This window comes from Telmatherina bonti (genome assembly GCF_933228915.1).
Source record: "Telmatherina bonti genome assembly, chromosome: 10".
NCBI classification, from domain to species: Eukaryota; Metazoa; Chordata; class Actinopteri; order Atheriniformes; family Telmatherinidae; genus Telmatherina; species Telmatherina bonti.
The window spans coordinates 20,130,088-20,147,772 of NC_136628.1; the positions used below are offsets into that span (position 1 = coordinate 20,130,088).

The window sequence follows — 17,685 nt, forward strand, 5'->3', positions numbered from 1 at the left end:
AGATATGAATTGTATTGTGTTTAGATGTGTATTGCATGGGGTGAAGGCTGCATAGCTTTAAAGCAAGTAATAGGTAACATAACCAGGGCCAAATGATTTTACATTGGGAACAAAAAAAAGGTACAATTAAGGAAGTTGCTTTGATATGTGTAATTGGATGTTCTGTTGCTTTGTTGTTATCAGCAACAGGGAAAGAAAGAAAGAACACGGTCCTTTTACTGACTAGACATGAAAATATTTTTGACAAAAAAATTAGGGGTAATTATTTGAAATTATTTGACAAATTGCATTGCTTTATTGACTGTACATGTAGGAACAAGAAAATAGGTGGATTACAGAAGGATAAACAGCAGTCAGGCATTGATTTGGGTCATTTTGTACAATCACAGGAACTGGATTGGACAACAGGCACAACTGGACAACAGAACGTAGCAGCAGATTCCTGACAGAATGGCAAAAATGAAAAGACTCATGTTGTTGCGAAGACCCAGTTAAAACTCCGATCTCAGCCTGATTAAAATGCTGGTGCAGGACTTTAGATGTGCATGTAAAAATCAAATGCCTGCAGACTTTTAAAGATGCTTTCTCTTCAGACGCCTGAGGAAACAAAGCTTCCACAATGTATCTGAACACCTCAAATTAGCTCAAGAACATCTTATTTCATCTATTATTAAAGAAAATATATTTAGAAAAATTCTCTGTGATGGACTGATGACCTGTCCAGGGTGTACCCTGCCTCTCGCCCAATGACTGCTGGGATAGCAGTTTAATTGGACAAAGTGGTTCAGAAAATGGATGAATGGGATAAAATCTTATCTTCAGGTCATCCAAGTATGTTGCAGCAGAAATTATGAGCTGCACTTTTTTCTGCTGTTGGAGTTCTGGATAATCTCTTCAGATAGACAAGTCTTACAAATCTTAAAAAAAGAAAAACTGCATGTGTCATATTCTTTTTTAATACCCAAGAGAGCCAAACCAGCACAAGGAATAACCTTTTCATTAGAACCCTTTAAAGACAACCAACACAATCTCGATTTCTGTATTAATCAGGCATGTATGTACAAAAACAAGCCTCCCTGAGCACAATCATCTTTCTTATTACAGAAATATTTCTCACAATCCTCAACTCCACATTCATCCAGGCCACTTCAACCAGCTGACACAACTCCAGTCACTGTAAGTACATTCACACTCAGAGGATTTTCATTGACACAATACATTCCTGAGTCTTCAAATCACTCTAATGACTATGTCGGTACATAACCAACTTTAAATCCAACCTAAACTCAAGTCTATATTTGACTTAACATAATTTGGTCTTAACCATCCAGAAGTCTTGTGAAGTAGTGAGGACCATCCAGAATGCATGCACACACAGACATACTCAAAAAACCAAATAAGTGAGTTATAAAGTCTGCAAAATGTAGACTTCTACTATTTTCCATACAGGGCGCTGGAAGGCATTGAGATCCCGGATATTCAGACTAAGATGTTTCTTCCTATGAAGAACCTTTCCCACATGTATGTATGAATGACAGTGATGAAATTCAGTGATTATATAATGCATTTATCTAACATGTTCTCCATTTTTCCTTCTGCTACCATATCTTACATTTGTGTACTCATTATCGTCAGATACTTTAAGAAGTTCCAGTACTGCTCGTATGCACCTCACGTCAGGTCCTGCAAGCCCAACACAGATGGGATCTCATCGTTTGAGGACCTGCTGGCTAACATGGTGCTGCGGGTGTCTGTCTGGGTCATGGCTTTCATTACTTGCTTTGGTAATCTCTTAGTCATCGGAATGAGATCACTGATCCGAGCAGAGAACAACCTGCATGCCGCCTGCATCAAAGTCCTCTGCTGTGAGTAATCATGTACCCTTTCATACCATTGACCTAAAGTGAACATATCTGCAATTATAGAAAAGCTTAAATAAATCTGAGTTTGCATGTGAGTTGAGATTATTCTGCAGTGTTCATTTGAGCGAAAAAAACCCCCACTTTAAATCCCAAAATACATATAAGGACAGCAATATCAATAAGGTGCTGTTGAAGAAATGCACTTTATTAATTGATTACCATTAATTTTGATCACCTCTATACAAAGAAATGTTCTGCCAGTGTGTTGGTTTGGCTTGTTCGGGTGTCTGTTAAAACAAACCCGAGGAGGAACGACAGAGGAAAGTCAGAGAAACTGGGAAAAAAAAAACTCGAGCATTTCACACTCTGCAGGTATTAGGTATCAGGTACATTGTTACAGTTGACAGTAGTACAGTTAGTTAAAGACTGCACAAGTATGATTTGTATGTATGTATGTATATATTCTCCGAGGGTGTTTTTTTTTTTTTTTTTTTTTAAAGCCAAATACTGAAATTCGGCTGATGGATGCACCCCTTAACAACCTAATTCAGCATTTGTTTTGTGTCCTTCCTGTACTTGTGCCCTTGTCAGTAAAAGTCCATCTCATGTTAAGTGTCTTGTCTTTTGCTCTGTCCCTGTCTCTTTCCTTTCCTTGTTTCCTCCAATCATGGCCTCTTGTATTTTTTTAACCAGCCACAAAGTGCAGTTAAAGTACCAGTGTGCTTTCAGGAAGAATGCTGCTGTAAATTGATGTACCATCCTGAAGAAAGAATTATGAAGTGCACTTTTTTCAAACAAGGCAACAATGCCTCCAGGAACATACTAATGATAAATTAAAGCCGCAAGCGGCATCCATCGGGTCCTCGCCTCATGCCGAAATCCCACCCCTATTCCTCTTTCTCATCATGCAACATATTAAAGATTCACAGAGCCAATATATTTGCATGGAGATATACAGTTAAGATAAAGAGACAATAATGGGTGTAAACGCCAAGATGGCGGACAGCCCGTTGCCATGGCAACATGTGTTTCATCGACTTTTATGCTCATCTTGGGTTGTTACACATGTGTACCGAATCTCATAGCCCTAGGTCAAAGTGGACGATCGGGGACCCTTGGGACCCCCCCCACGAAGTGCCCCCCCCCCCCCCAATACATGTTATAATGTGTTAAGGACCTACCAAATATGAACGCTTCCAGTTTTGGTGCAGATCGGATGTATTTCTGTGAAGATATGAGTAAACCGTGTTTCATGGCGAGAAGGCTTTTTTTCCACGAGTTGCCACGGTAACACACTTTGTCCTAATGGAAAGATTTCACTAACTTTTGGGCCTCATCTTCTCACAAGGCTTACTGCTGAATATGGAGTCAATCACATGAAAACCCTTAGACTAGTTTGTTCAAATACAGTGCGCTTAAAGTGATAAAAAGGGCATCAATTCCAAGATGGCGGACACCCTGTTGCCATGGTAACAGGTGCTTCATTGACTTTTTTGCTCGCCTTGGGTTGTTGCACATGTGTGCCGAATTTCGTAGCCCTAGGTCAAAGTAGACGTTCGGGACCCTCGGGACCCCTCCCCCCAAAAAGTGCCCCCCCACCCCACAATACGTGTTTCAATGTGTTAAGGATCTACCAAATATGAATTATCTTAATTTTGGTCTAGATCGCATGTATTTCTGCGAAGATATGATTAAACCGTGTTTCATGGCTAGAAGGCTTTTTTCCATCAGTTGCCACGGTAACACGCTTTCTCCTATCAGAAAGATTTGAATGACTTTTGGTCCCCATCTTGTCACGAAGCTCCCTGGCGAATGTGGAGCCATTCGCATGTATCCCTTCAGACTAGTTTGTTCAAATACGATGCGCCCAAATTGACAAACACGGGCAAAAAAATTGTAGCAAACGCCAAGATGGCGGACAGCCCGTTGCTATGACAACAGGTCTACATAGACTTTTTTGGTCGTCTTGAGTTGGCAGACGTATGTACCGAATTTCGTCGACCTACATCAAACTGAACTTTTGAGACCCCATTCTACGGGCCATTTTTGGAGTTTCTAGGGGGCGCAGGGGGAGCAAAACGGCAGAATTCATCATTTTGCAAGTGCTTTCAGGCTGTACACAGCAATATTTCAGTCAAGACTGCAAGTAAAATTTAAGAATTAAGCTTGAGATCTTTCAATTCTACCTGTCTAAGACATACAATAAAAGAGTATATTCAATATAACTGACCATGCAAAAAAATATGTGGTATTAAGAGGCAAGAGGCCGTTGGATCACCTTTTTCTGAGGCAAAATTTCAAGCATCCTATAATTTACTTAACATTCTGGACATAAGCATTTAATAAATGCAAAATGTGAAGGGAAGTTTTAGAGAAAGTTTTTGTTTTCTAAAGATAAAATAAAATGATCTCACAAAAGAATCCTACTTTTGTCTTGTTTTGTAAATAAGGTCTCAGAAATTTGGTTTTCACTTCATTTTCAGATTCTGGGTTTTCCGTTTAGCTGAATCTTTAAACACTCTGAGCTTCATAAAGGGGTGGAAAGTCATTTTTGGTAATGACTCCTTTTTTGCAATGTTGAATTTGAATTAAAACAGAATGCAATGACGTGAAAGTTTCCACTTTTATTCAGGGTCAAACAAATAAAATGCATCAAATGGGCAAGTAAAACATTTAACTTTTTAATTTGATGGCAGCAACTCAAAAAGGTCTGGATGGGGAGGGGGTCAGCAGAGGACTGGCAAAGTTAGTGCTACTAAAAAAGACACAGCTGGGGGAACATCTTGCATCTAATTGCAGAATTCATATTGGAAGCCTGAGATCTTTGGGTGCCAATGCTTCATTAGAAACATGCATGATTCTGGCTGGGAAACACTGCACGGGCTGAAAAACACTTCCAGAAAAACCAGAAATGTTTTTGTCTGCAGACACAGTTGACTTTTTCTGACAAAAACCCAAGTTAAAGTCACGTCATGCAAAGAAAACAGCATAGATGTGACAAACACTGCTGTATTCTCATGGTCAAAGCTAAGGTATCTCCACTGCTGCTTTAAGAGATCAGATCAAAAGCCAAAACCTTAGGACTTAAGAAAAGAGGGGTTTGTAAGCAGCACTCCGTGGGGGTGCACTAGTGACTGTAGAAGTAGCAGCTCACTCATCATTAAAAGCAGCATCCATACTAAAAGGTCCAGACAGGTTTTTAGTCCAAGTTTAAGTTTATCTGCGTCGCACATTTAGAGCAACGTGTTCCCAGACATTCATGAGTGCTGCTAAAATAAGATGGGATGCTACATAGTGGTAAACATGACTCCTACCCATCTTTTTGTAATATATAATTCTCAATTATTTAATGTTTTAGTTACATGAACTTTGATATAATTTCAGTGTTCTTTTGTAAAGAAAAGATCTTTTTTATGAGATCTGCAAATCATTACGTTCTGCTTTTATTTAGTTTCTGCACAGTGCTCTGATGTTTTCAAAACAGGGATTATAATTGTCAGTCAGCCATTCTCACAATTCTTTGTTATTGTCAGTAATAAAAGTTGGATTAAGCGGCTGTCTACCAAAATTTTTGCAGATATAGTCTTTTTTTGAAAACCTGATGAGGATTGTTGGGAAAACACACCAAATAATAAACCGGTGTGTAGGCTTTTTTTTTTTTTTGTTATTGCATCCTTGCATCTTATAAAGACATTTTACTGCCTTTTTCCTACATGGTGTACTCAAGGATGTCACCGACGTTAAGGTTAACTTTATAGAAGCTGCATTCACCTAATATATTTGTAGTTTCCTGCACTTCATGTAAATGAACAAAAAAAAAAAAGAAAGGAGAAGATGTGCAAAATCAGCCTACCTCAACCGACCCGCAATCCACTCCTTAAGCCTGTTACATACTCCACGAGAAGCGAGAACTTTTTTCTTGTTCTCGAGGCTCCGAGAAGAAAATGACGTCATTTTGTTCTCGCGGACGCGTTTGAGGACAGTTCTCGACACACCGGGCTGGCAGAACTTTTTTCTTGCGGGGCTGCGAGAAGTATTGTGTGATTGGTCGGACATTGGAGGTGGGCGTGGTTAACACGGAGAAAGCATGAAGCGGTGTTGCTGCTTCCATTTGTTTGCTGTTGCCGGCAAAACGGATTGTTTTGATAAAACAGCTTATCGAGGTGGTGAGAAAGTACGAACATTTTTACATGTGGCAAAAAAACACTCGGACCCAGACCAGCACAACCCGCCCTGCCGCGGACGAAGCTGCTCGTTAAATATGAAACTAGAAACTCGGAGAGCAGAAACCTCCACCAAGCACAATGTTAAAGAATCCTTTTAAAAAAATCCTGGATCCAAACGGTGATCCTGATCACCACCAGAATTTAATCAGTTCTTCATTTTTACATTTGCAACAACTCTTGAAATATTTATAAAATCCCTCCGTAACCTTTTAAGTTATCTTAAGCAAAAAGACACCTCGGCGGAGGTAACAACCGGGTTCATTGCACATAAAGCAGACATCTGCCCCCAGCAGTGATCCCTCCCCGCTGCAGACGTGCTTCTCGTGTAGTATGTATGGACCTGCCGAACAAGACGTTTTTTTCTTGTTCTTGCAGCCTCGAGAACAAGAACTCAGTTCTTGCTTCTCGTGGAGTATGGAACAGGCTTTACTGCTGACCTGACCTCGGATCCTGACAAGGTTTTGGTTTATGCCATGTCACAATGAATTGGGGGGTGGAGACACTTTTACAAACCCATGTTTTTCTTAAAGCTTGAAGATATTTTTCTTGTCGCCTGTATAATTTAATGAAAGGTTGCAATAATTAAGTCCAAATGATTTCAAAGGCCCACTTCACAAATGTGCTGAATTATGTCTTTAAGCCTGCTGAGAGAGGATGGCTCATTATTATAAAAACATAAATTACTCTTAACACCCCAGTGCAAAATGCGTAAGATTTAAGTCCAGTCTTTCTTAACAGAGCCCGAGGGATTCCAATTCATTTCTGATTTGAGTTATGTGATTTTTTTCTTTGTTTATTTCTCATATATTTGTCAATTAGATTTACTCTCACGGTCTATTTCCGGGGTCTGAATAGTACTTACAATTAAGAGTCATTAAAATTAATGTATTGCATTTTTTTCTGTGAGAATGGATCACCTAAACAAAATAGTTTTTGTGACAGGTTGAGCATCAGACAACAGCAATCACTAATGCCTTCATGGCTCTATATATAGACACAAAGTCCATTAAAAAATTGTACGTTTAATTTCCCTATCATTGTAATTGCAGAATAAAAATTGAAATCTTTTTTCAAAAGCTGTTTTAGAGTCAGGTTTAAGCTAATTAGTAAAAGTTGATATTTCAATACATATTTGCAAGCGTTGTAAAATATTGTGTTTTTGACCATTTTAAATGGGTTAAGCTTCAGTCATAAAAAGTCACCAGTCATGTTTTCTTTTTACTCTCCTTTGTCTTGAATTTACACAAAACATCAAGCTTCCACCATTTTTTCCATGACTTAACCTTAATGAACATGTTTTTCCCAAATTGCTAACGCAACTTCAAGCAATATAAATGAATATTTCTAGTTTTTACTCCACTTAAGAATTTTTGTACTGCAGGAAATGTTAAAAGATGCTTTTTTTTTTTTTTTTTCTTTCCCAACGTTAACATCAGTACCGTCATTAATCAGCTACCCACCTAAATCCTCCATCATCTGTGGCCAAGGAAATTACTCCTGGCTTAGGATGGAAATATTTTTTTGATTTTGAAGTTTTGGTGACTAATGAACACATTCAGCAAATACGCAAAAGCACCATTTCTCTATGTCTATGTCTTCCCATGCAGGTGCAGACTGCCTCATGGGGGTTTACCTGTTTTTTGTTGGTGTTTTTGATGTAAAGTTTCGTGGGCAGTATAACCGTAATGCCTTGCTGTGGATGGAAAGTGTCGAGTGTCGCACTATTGGATTTCTGGCCATGCTCTCCTCAGAGGTACTTTCATACACAGCATACACACACTCACAACAATTTGAACAAATATGCTAATCTACAAACCATTTTAAAGTTGAACCCCACTTATGGATCAGGAGTTATGCAGAAAGCTTGTGTCAATTTAAGGATGTCATTTAACAGAAAAACACCAGTAGTCAGTCGTGCAGTGTATGTTTGGAGTCTCTGGAAACGTCAGAATCAGCACCAGAGCTGCAAAATGCTTCTTTGTTTTCATACATGAAAGGTTTGAATGTGCAGCATGGATTTGCAATGATGGGGCATTGCATGGTTTGCAATGTAGACCTGTGTGTTAACACACACACTCACACATACAGACACACTCATGCGCTTACTCCAATTACAACAGTGTAAAATGTATTTACAGTGACCGTCAGAGGCTCTTCCATTACCACTATGTTTTGTTTTGTTTAGTTTGCATTCAAATTTGAGGATTACACATATTCTCATTTCCACTTTTATGGTATTTTTCTAAACTGTGGTTTTGTAAAGCATTAAAGCCCAACAAGAGCAGTACATAAAGGAGATAGCAGACTGCTATCAAAGACACAAGGATGAAAATGATACAGGCTTTGAGGTATTAAGATAATTGATATTTTTGCAGCGGTTTCCTGAGGAAAGACTGCACTCATTTGGCATTACTGTTTATTTATAGTGAGTGATTTCCCTCAGGTGTCTGTTCTGCTCCTGACCTACCTGACTCTTGAGAAATTCCTAGTTATTGTCTTCCCCTTCAGCAACCTGCGTCCTGGCAAAGTTCAGATAGCGGTGAGTTAAATTATGTCCCTGCTAAGTGAATAAATATGTGAATGTTTGCATGTGAGTGTGTGTGTTTGTTCTTTTTTTTCTTTTATCAACAGTCATTCATCTGCTTTAACTGAAACATGGCAGGCTGTTTTAATGGCTGAAAGGTGCAGTGTTTCTACAGTGGAAAAGACTCATTGTAGTCTCATTAAAGAAGCGGCTTTAGTTGGCATTGGTGTATTCTTACATTAATCCTCTTTTAAGTAACATCTGTTTTTATTAAACCTTTACAGTAATCAATTTCTAAAGCAAAGAAATATAATACCAAGCTTTAGGGTTTACCTACATATACATGAGTCATTCAAGATGAAATGAGCCTTGTTTGCTTGTTAATTCTAATAGACTACAAGCAGCTTCCAAATGCGTCAATGATCAATGGTAATTTTATGAAAATTGCTCAGACTATCTGTGATTAATCAGTTCAGCTCCTAATTTCATATCCATCATCCATCATTTGCAGCTGTAAAGTCATCAAACATAACTTTCCCACTGAAATAAAAATTGTAAACACAAACAATTATTTGACTACAAATCAAAGAAATGCTAATGTTACTTTTTAAATGTTTCTGTGTTAAATAGCCAGCTCCGTTAATAAAACCAGACCAAAGTGTGAGATGCTCGAGCATCTTACATTATTTTTTTCATTAGTTCATTAGTTCTTTAATACAATCCGCATTTGTTGGTTGATTATATTGACATTTACAAAGAGAGGAAACTTTTCAGCCAAATAAAAGTAATTAGAAAATAAAACACGGACATGGAAATGTTAAAAGAAAAAAAAAAAAAAGACTTTGCTGCATGCTGATTGTTTTCTTCGGACAGAAGTAAAGCCACAAATGTCAGTCAACAGGAAAGTACCCAGACTGAACAGGAATGTTTGGAGTCTGCTTTTGATAATGAAAAGTCAGTGAGATTGTGCGAATCCACTGAGTCGCCAATGTTCTTAATTATTTTTCAGCATGCTGTTTGAAGAGCTCTGTAACAGAAATACTAACAGTATGTTTGTTGTCTCGCTGTAAGGTGATCCTATCTTCTATCTGGGTGATGGGATTCATCATCGCCGCCGTGCCGCTTATGAATGAGGAGGTCTTTGGGAACTACTATGGACGTAATGGGGTCTGCTTTCCCTTGCACTCTGAGAGGCAAGAAAAACCTCCTGCCAAGGGATATTCCACTGGGATTTTTCTGGGTAAATTATATTTTTTGTTTTTTTCCCAAAAATTCTTATTGACAGCAAATAAACCACTTATCGTATTTAATCAGCTTATCAGATTTCTATGTAATCCCCAGTGATTTGCTGCTAATTCATTTTTCTCATCTTCAAAGTTTCAAGTTTGGTCTAAACCCAATTATCTGTGTTACCTATTGCTGCTGTATGCAAACAAACACATGAACTTTGCTGCATAGTTACCAGGCTCAGACAACACAGTTACTCTATCAACATTGCATGTTTATCCTTAGGTCTTGTTACTCCGTGTTCTGTCCTACCTTCAGTGGGAAAGTTAGATGACAGTGATTTACAATAATATTCCATCTTAAAGGGTGCAAAAACTTTCATCACTGCTAGAAATAAAATGAGTCAAATTAGTTCATACTGTGATTTAGTTTAGTAGTGATTTTAAATATGGTGCCCCTTCCCAACTGGACACAAAATACCACTAAAACTCACTTGAAAAGGGTGCAATCTGCATTCTGTTCAGGTCAAAACCACAAGTATTTATATTCATGTACCACAACTCTTATCAGCAGTGATGATAACATAAACTAAGCTAAGCATGGTGCATTCCAACGGTGAGAGCAGCCAATTAATAGGTTTTAAAAATACGCTCACTGGCTGAAGTGTATCACACTGAAACACTGAAGCAAGCAGTCGCACCAGCCTGAGAATAAAATGAGACCAGATAGATCTATTTCTTCAGGCAGCATGGTAGCAAGCAGCTCAACCACAGTTCAGCTATGAAGACCTAACTTCTCAAGTCATGTGGAAATGTATAAACTATTTGAATTATCACTGCACAGATGCCCAATTCCATATCAGATTCAAATTTTGCATGAATTCGTATGATAAAATTAAATTAGAAAAAAATCAACTAATAGACTGAGCTGAAAAGTCTCTCAGATATATTATTCAACTATGAAAAAGTCACTGATAAGCTGCAAGCAGGTATTTGAAGCTACTGGTGTCTGTGGAATCCACGGATCCTCTTCATGCAGGGTACTACAGATACTTGTACCTGCGCATAAAGATGCATTTCATTCCCCTTTAACCAAAACTCACAAAGAGAGACATTTGTGATGGGCTCAGAAACACGTGAAGACTAATTCTCAGTCATTAATGGGCAGATTCTAACTGACTGTTTTCGTGTAAAAAGAAGAACCATGCCATATGCAGTAAATCATTTTCCATCACATGCTGCAAAAATACCATTGAATCTTTTGCTGCCTCGGTTGTAAAGGGAGAACATTTCACAATGCAGCCACATACAACTTACAATACTGAGAACCTGTGGAGCATCTTTTAAAGGAAGCTCTGAGAAGATTGGCAGTAAACCTCCAAACAGTAACTTTGGGAATGAATTCTGAATTCTTCAAATGAGATGAATGTAGAGACTGTCTATGGACTTACAGGATCAATAAATGAGAGTTGTTAGGTTAAATTAAAAAGGGGCTTCTATGCAAAACAATAAAAATGTTTTCTGATGTATTTTAGAAAACCGATCTTCATTATGCAATAAGATGATAGGTGTACATATTTATTTGATTGCAACCTATTTCATGCTTTGACATTTTTATGCCAAATTATTTCAAATATTGTATTTGGTATTGGCCTTTTTTTTCCCAGCATGGGCTGCTTTGTCCAATAAAATCCATTTGGTTATTTAGCTAATATTGTTTTGACGAAAAAAATTGTATTCAGTTTGCTTCATCACACCAAACAAGTATATTTATGCATTTAGGCATCTTTGTTATGTGTTTAATAATGTGGCACCAACCAGTCACAACATTAAAAAAAAAAAAAAAAAGCCAGACAAAAGTCTGTCAATCAATGACAGGAATAACATTGTTCCTTTGGTTTCAATGCAAAACTTTATCTGGAAACACTGGGTGGTGACACTCATGTCGAGATAGTACTTTCATACATATTACCCATTCAAATATAACTCCAGTTTTAAAGATGTGGGATGGGAAGACTGTTTCATGAGATATACCGGTGCATTTTTAATTGATGCTCACAACTTGTTAAAAATGAAGAAAAAAAAAAAATTTGGAAAAACGTGCAACTTTTAGGTTAATTGGCAACAGGTCAGTAAATAGACTAGGTATAAAGATGACATCTTAGAGGGACAGAATCTCTCAGAAGTAAAGATAGGCAGAGTTTCTGCAATCTGGGGAAAAAAATGTCCAGCTACTCATCTCCTTTCTTTATCAGCAGCTATATAATGAATAACACATATAATTTTTTATGAATAATGTGAAATAAGAATATCAGTTAATATTGAAGAAGTCATTGTTGTACACTGATGGCTGTAAGGAGAAGGGATCTTCTGAACTTCTCAGTCCTGCAACTCATTGAGTTCAGCTTCTTACTGCAGCTGCTGCTCCATCCTGTCAGGCTGATTTGGAGGCAGTGGTTAATATTGTTCATAATGCCCAGCAGTTTCATCCTCATCCTCTTCTCCACCACAGTTCTTACAGGGTCCAGCTCCTTACTCCCTCTCAAGTTATTAGTATCCCCCCTCAGCAGGACGCCTTGCTATGCAGCAAAAGTGCTCTGGTTCAGCACATGGAGCATGAAGAAAAACAACCTGAGGTGATAATCTCTCCAAGCTCCCCTAAATCAGTCTTACCTTGTATCCACAGAACAAGTCATACCCCCTCTTCTGTTGATCCACGACTCTTATTTTAGTTAATAAAAACAATAAATAATTGCTTTATTTCAGGTCCATATAAAAAAAGTACATAACAAACAATAGATAAAAACAAACATGCTAAATACAGCGTTACATGCATAGAAGAAAGGCTTGTGTGTCTCTGTCTCCACATGCTTGACTCGTATCTTATTGTCACAGCAGTTGCTGGTGACAATTTAGCAAATACTCTTGAAACATATTTGTTCTGTGAGTGTATGGTTGTGAACATTTTGTCCATTCTTTTAGGTCTAAATCTGGTGGCGTTCCTGGTGATCGTCTTCTCCTACTCCAGCATGTTCTACTCCATCTATAAAACAGGCATCAATGCAGCAGATGTTAGAAGCAGACTGCATAAAGATGTGGCCGTGGCTAACAGGTTTTTCTTCATCGTGTTCTCCGATGCCCTCTGCTGGATTCCCATATTTTTGGTGAAAATTTTGTCACTGTTGGAGGTGGAGATACCCGGTAAGGAGTACGGACAGCTTCTTCTCAGATATCTTACAACGCTTAAATGTGTAATTTGTGGACACAATTTCAATGTAGAAGTTATCAATTTACTGCTTGCTTACTTGTGAAAAGGTATTATTGAAAAAAAAACAAAAAAACATCCACACTTGCATCCTGCTGGGGGTTGTCAACTGATTAGTCTGTTTTCTCCTTTAGGCACAATCTCCAGCTGGGTTGTTATCTTCATCCTTCCAATCAACAGCGCCTTGAACCCCATCCTGTACACCTTAACCACGAGCTTCTTCAGAGAACAGGTGGAAGTTTTGCTCTGTCGCTGGCAGAGGAGGCACACCCTGAAGAAAGACCACAAAAGCCTCACCTCCTCCACGATCTTCATGGAGACATCACGGGCAGCTTGCTGCCAGCCTACCTCCAGCAGGTGTCTCTGATCAGCCCAGATCCTCGCTACGCCTGAGAGAGCGTTTTGCAAACTGGTATTTTGTAATCAATGGGCCAAGGGCCTATTTCCTGCCACATTTTTAGACACCCACGTGACAACAGCACTGTTTTGACAAAACAGACTTCCACATAGAAAATAAGTAACAATCACTGTGCTGTTTCATCAAGCTCTGACATTTATGAATTAATTTAAAAAATGGGTTTTTTTCTCTCTATTTATACACAAAGCACCTTGGGTGTCTTACTCATGTGGACACGAGGAGCCTGAAGTTAAACCACAGAGCATTCATTGAGTGAATGACTGTCTTATTTGAGTTACAGTTGACTCTATATATTCATGCACATGTGGACATGTGTTGGATGTTATTTCAGGAAAAATTTGAAGTTACTCAACACAACCCTGAGGATGATCACATGGGACTTCACTTGTCTCCAATAAAACAAGTGCTGTATTTCTGTCACTGAAAGCATGCTGGAATGCATTCAAAAGGCCTGAAGTGGCTGAGTGTGTTGAGCTGGATGTCAAGCAGCCAAATATCTTTTAATCTCGCAGTAAAAGTCCATGTTTTTTGTGGAGACATTGAACAATGGGGCTCCTTATTGCTCACAATTGAGCTAAGAAAAGGTTTCAAGGATGAATGCTGTCTGTTGCAGAAGAAGGAAAAAACAAAGAACAAAGACTTGGATGGTGTAAAATGTAGCACTGAAATATTGTTTATGGATTTAAAATGCTGGCATAAGATAAATGAAGATGCAAATTAGCTTTTTAAAATTAGATTTTCATTCACTGTGCTCCAAACTATTACATATTTAAAATACCAAATGCTTGTTTGTTTGTTTTGTCTACCAATTCAATGCAAAAGATTTTAAAGCTACTTTTTACGTTTATTACTGACTGTTGTTTATATGGATTTCTGTGTCTGGTTTTGTTGTGTTCATTTTGTTCTGTACTTTTTCCTGCTCCATTGTTGAGTTTACATGCCTAATTAGCTTTCTTGATTAAATTTCCCTGTGCATAGAAATGAGTAAGCAAGGCTGTCGAGGACAAATTGCATTTTGACTTCATCAGAGATGATGGCTGTGATCACGCAAATATTTTTACGTGTGACAAATGGAAATTTCTGCTTCATTTTTTACTGTTCTCTGGTTGTATGTTGTTTTCTTGTCAGTGCAATCTGAATTGTTGTCACAATTTGTAAATGCCATCTGCATGTGCAGTATTTACTCTGACTTGTTTGAAGCTGAACCATTCTGCTGGAGCATATACATGCTTTAGTAGTTCAGACCTCTGTTTTATGTGAACAAGTTGGGCTGGATTTAAATGTTTGTTTAAATCATGATATGTTTTGTTTAATGTACTAATTCCCAGATGAGGGCTCAACTGCCTGGACTGTTCTTGCTTTGTCTCATGGTTTCATGAACCAGAATTCCTTTGACTGTTGCTTTTCAACAACTGCATAAACTATGTGACAATCATTTAAAAAAAACACAACTAGAAACAGGGAAGGAGTAGAGCATAAAATGAGATGATATATGAATGAATGAAAAGGAAAAGGGTGGTATTATGCTGTAAAAAAATAGAACAAATGTCTACCACAGACACGCTAATGAATGAGTTGTGTCACCTCCTGTTATACTGTATACATGTGCCTATATTTATTTTCTATTATACATAAGTTGCTACAAGGGTCTGTTTTTTAAGTGTACTATGTACTGTATGAACCAGGGGTCTCCAATTCCGGCCCTCATGTTGTTATCTTCTGCACCTGCCTGTTAATGAGCCATTGATTTGGGTTAGGTGTATCACAGCAGGGAAACACTAAAACTTGCAGGATGGTAGCTCATGAGGACCAGAGTTGGAGACCCAAGGCATAAACTGTGTTTTTCTTAAGTCCAATTGGTGTGTTTACTGGTTAACTTAAATATTAACTGAAACAAAAAAAAAAAAGACAAGAATAAATACTAAATAAATTTTTAATGTTTTGCAATTCTGTTTTAATAATAGGCAACATTATTACATACCTTACCTGTTATCATATGAGTCTGCTCTGTATGGAACAATACTGAATAATGACAGAAATGTATGCATTGCAATGTATACATTCTAAAAAAAACTAGGGGGGTAAGAACGCCTTCTGCCTGCTCTGCACGGGTTTCCATTTTAATTAAACATAAAGCAGCAATAATTTATTATACTTCATATTTGCAGGTAGCCATCAGACCTGGTCAGAGCATTCGTTTACTGCTGCTTTAAAAAGTGTATGTAAATACACTGATGATACTTACAGAGGGAGAATTTGAAATGTCCAAGGAAGTGAGAAGAGTTTAATTCATAAAACTACACGGTTAATTAGATAATTTAAATCATATCAGGTTGTCTATCTTGTGATATTTAAAATGAAAGGAACTTAACCTGATAAATAGTATTTTAAAGGTGATTTAGGTAAATATGCCAGTTAAGTTATTTTATCAACGGCTCTCTCATTTAATTTGGATGCACCTGTGGCGCTCAGCATCCTTTCTTTGCAGATGTCCTGCCCTTGGACCAAGGTGTGCCCCTAGTGACCCGTTGATGGACGCAGCAGCCAGCCAATTAGACGCTGGTATTGTCTCAGTTTGCAGCTTCCCTGCATGGGGTTGGTTGCTATGGGCGGGGCGCTGTCATCCTTAGCAGTGGCGCTGTCAGCCGGGGCGGCACGACTCCTGGAGGAGAGAAACGAGGCGGACTGATGGAAACAAGCTACCGAATCACATAAACAAAGGATTGGTGCCAAAAAATGGTCCTGTAGTGGCCAATGTCGACGTACAAAAAGGTACTGTTAAAATAGATGTTTCAATATTTTGTCTGGTGGTGTTTCATGGTTCATTTGATTAGAAATATAGCAGAGCATTGACTCGATACAACATCGATAGCTCCAACTACCAGGGCATATACGAGCTTTATAACCATCTAGTTAGCTATACGCTTCGCGTGTTATAGTTGTTGTTCGTCAATATAGAACTAAATAAATTAGTAACACAAAAACCGCTCCTTTTTTCCTGGTAAGTACTCTCATAGACAACAATGCCGCGTTGCTTTGTGAGGCATATTAGCCAAGCAACAGTCCTGGTGTTGATAGTAAATGCACATTTCATGATGGCGGAGAACGATAACATCTCACCCTACGCAAAAGCTACGAGCTAGATAGCTTAAAATGCTAATGAAGACATTTTTAAGGGTAATAAATATATTTTGTGAATTAACGTGATCGCTGACCATCACGTCTCGCAGTTCAGCTGCATGTCTGACACGGTGTCTGAGTGTTTGGACCGATCTGGACCTGGTGTGGTGGTCGCGAAGCCCGACTTATGGATCGTGGAAGAGAAAAATAACCCTCATTTTGTGCAATTTCAATTGGTTGTGGTTCCGTCATGTTTTATCATCTCGCCTGAGTAACGGTGCACTTTTTTATACAACCGCCTAGATGATGAGGTGTCAGCATGGTTATTTGGACAGAGAAAGCCTTTGTATGTGCATGTATTATTTATATACACTGACTTTTTTTTTTTTTTTTTAGATAGATGACAACCTGCAGTCTTGTTGCAGATTCTTTTGTTTCTTGACATCAGGCATAAACAACCTAATGCATTGATTCATCTGTATTTAATGTTGGCATTTTATTTTGCAAATAGTTTTGCTCACGTTTTCCCCAGTTAGGTCTGTTTATGCCTTCCCTTGTTTCTTAGCTTTCCTCCCCTCCTTTTTTCTGATTCAATCATACCCTGTCTCCATCTCTCCAGCTGTTTCAGACCGCCAGTCAGCAGTGGTGACCCACTTAACCCCATTGTTCTGTGTCTGGACTTATGCTACAAGTAACACACACGGACAGCTTGCCATGAGTGTCACAACACTCAGCCCTTGCAGAACCCCCCAACTCCTTCTGTTTGGTCCATAATTAACAGCTTCTGTCTGGTGAGTGTTGAACACCTCCTTTCCTTACTAACCTCCATTAACAATGAAGAATATTGCCATTGTGAGTATTATTAGGATATTGATATAGGCCATGTACTTTCTACTAGCCTGGGTTAATAGTCTAGCATTTACAGTTTAACCTATTTGTCAGTCAAAGCTCTTGTAATGAATCACTCCAACAATATTTGTTCCTCCCAAATGTCAAAGTTATGTTTTTTGTCATGTGATTGTGCAAGGTACAAACAATTGAAGC

The 17,685-nt window shown here is 38.4% G+C and overlaps 1 protein-coding gene across 1 annotated transcript in view; it reads left to right on the forward strand.

Moving 5' to 3' along the window:
- rxfp2a (relaxin family peptide receptor 2a) overlaps nucleotides 1–13,496 on the forward strand; it is a gene marked incomplete at both ends in the record, with an annotated part of 82,730 nt that extends 69,234 nt beyond the window's left edge. Inside the window, 9 exon segments of the mRNA XM_079247922.1 lie at nucleotides 1,105–1,176; nucleotides 1,450–1,521; nucleotides 1,636–1,865; nucleotides 7,696–7,841; nucleotides 8,532–8,627; nucleotides 9,684–9,852; nucleotides 12,821–13,039; nucleotides 13,238–13,426; nucleotides 13,429–13,496. Coding sequence (XP_079104048.1) covers nucleotides 1,105–1,176; nucleotides 1,450–1,521; nucleotides 1,636–1,865; nucleotides 7,696–7,841; nucleotides 8,532–8,627; nucleotides 9,684–9,852; nucleotides 12,821–13,039; nucleotides 13,238–13,426; nucleotides 13,429–13,496 — 1,261 coding nt within the window.
- Nucleotides 13,497–17,685: the final 4,189 nt, after the last annotated feature.